The sequence below is a fragment of the Lottia gigantea genome, assembly GCF_000327385.1.
Source record: "Lottia gigantea unplaced genomic scaffold LOTGIsca_266, whole genome shotgun sequence".
Lineage (NCBI taxonomy): Eukaryota > Metazoa > Mollusca > Gastropoda > Lottiidae > Lottia > Lottia gigantea.
In genome coordinates, this window is record NW_008708829.1 from 29436 (window position 1) to 30918 (window position 1483).

Here is a 1483-nt window from a genome sequence, read left to right on the forward strand (position 1 = left end):
GTCTCGATACATGGCAGCTAACAACAGATTATCTATGTTCTCGTATCGATACATACCAGCTAACAACTGACTATCTATGTTCTCGTCTCGATAAATACCAGCTAACAACAGACAATCTATGTTCTCGTCTCGATACATGGCAGCTAACAACAGACTATCTATGGTCTCGTCTCGATATATAACAGCTAACAACAGACTGTCAATGTTCTCGTCTCGATAAATAGCATCTAACAACAGACAATCTATGTTCTCGTCTCGATATATAGCAGCTAACAACAGCAGCTAACGACGGACTATCCATGGTCTCGTGTCGATATTTAGCAGCTAACAACAGACTATCTATATTCTCGTCTGGATATATAGCAACTAAAAACAGAATATCTATGTTCTCGTCTCGATACATAGCAGCTAACAACAGGCTATCTATGTTCTCGTATCGATGCTTAGCAGCTAACAACAGACTATCTATGTTCTCGTCTTGATAAATAGCAACTAACAAAAGACTATCTATGTTCTCGTATCGATACATAGCAGCTAACAACAGACTATCTATGTTCTCGACTTGATAAATAGCAAATAACAAAAGACTATCTATGTTCTCGTATCGATACATAGCAGCTAACAACAGACTATCTATGTTCTCGACTTGATACATAGCAGCTAACAACAGTCTATCTATGTTCTCATCTCGATAAATAGCATCTAACAACAGACTATCTATGTTCTCGTCTCGATATATAGCATCCAACAACAGACTATCTATGTTCTCGTCTCGATACATAGCAGCTAACAACAGACTATCTATGTTCCCGTCTCGATAAATAGCAGCTAACAACAGACTATCTATGTTCTCGTCTCGATATATAGCATCCAACAACAGACTATCTATGTTCTCGTCTCGATACATAGCAGCTAACAACAGACTATCTATGTTCTCGTCTCTATAAATAGCAACTAACAACAGACTATCTATGTTTTCGTCTTGATAAATATAGCAACTAACAACAGACTATCAATGTTCTCGACTTGATAAATAGCAACTAACAACAGACTATCTATGTTCTCGTCTCGATACATAGCAGCTAACAACAGACTATCTATGTTCTCGACTTGATACATAACAGCTAACAACAGACTATCTATGTTCTCGTCTCGATACATAGCATCTAACAACAGACTATCAATGTTCTCGTCTCGATACATAGCAGCTAACAACAGACTATCTATGTTCTCGACTTGATACATAGCAGCTAACAACAGACTATCTATGTTCTCGTCTCGATACATAACAGCTAACAACATACTATCTATGTTCTCGTCTCGATAAATATAGCAGCTAACCAAACACTATGTTCTCGACTTGATACATAGCAACTAACAACAGACTATCTATGTTCTCGCATCGATACATAGCAACTAACAAGACACTATCTATGTTCTCGCCTCGATAAATAGCAACTAACAACAGACTATCTATGTGCTC

The 1483-nt window shown here is 37.6% G+C and overlaps 1 protein-coding gene across 1 annotated transcript; it reads right to left on the minus strand.

Annotated features, from left to right (window-relative positions):
• Positions 1-199: 199 nt before the first annotated feature.
• On the minus strand, positions 200-1302 carry LOTGIDRAFT_175303 (hypothetical protein; the record flags this gene model as incomplete). The annotated part of the gene is made up of 2 exons (XM_009056167.1): positions 200-941; positions 1004-1302. 2 exons carry the CDS (start codon positions 1300-1302, stop codon positions 200-202), a joined length of 1041 nt encoding a protein of 346 aa, XP_009054415.1.
• Positions 1303-1483: the final 181 nt, after the last annotated feature.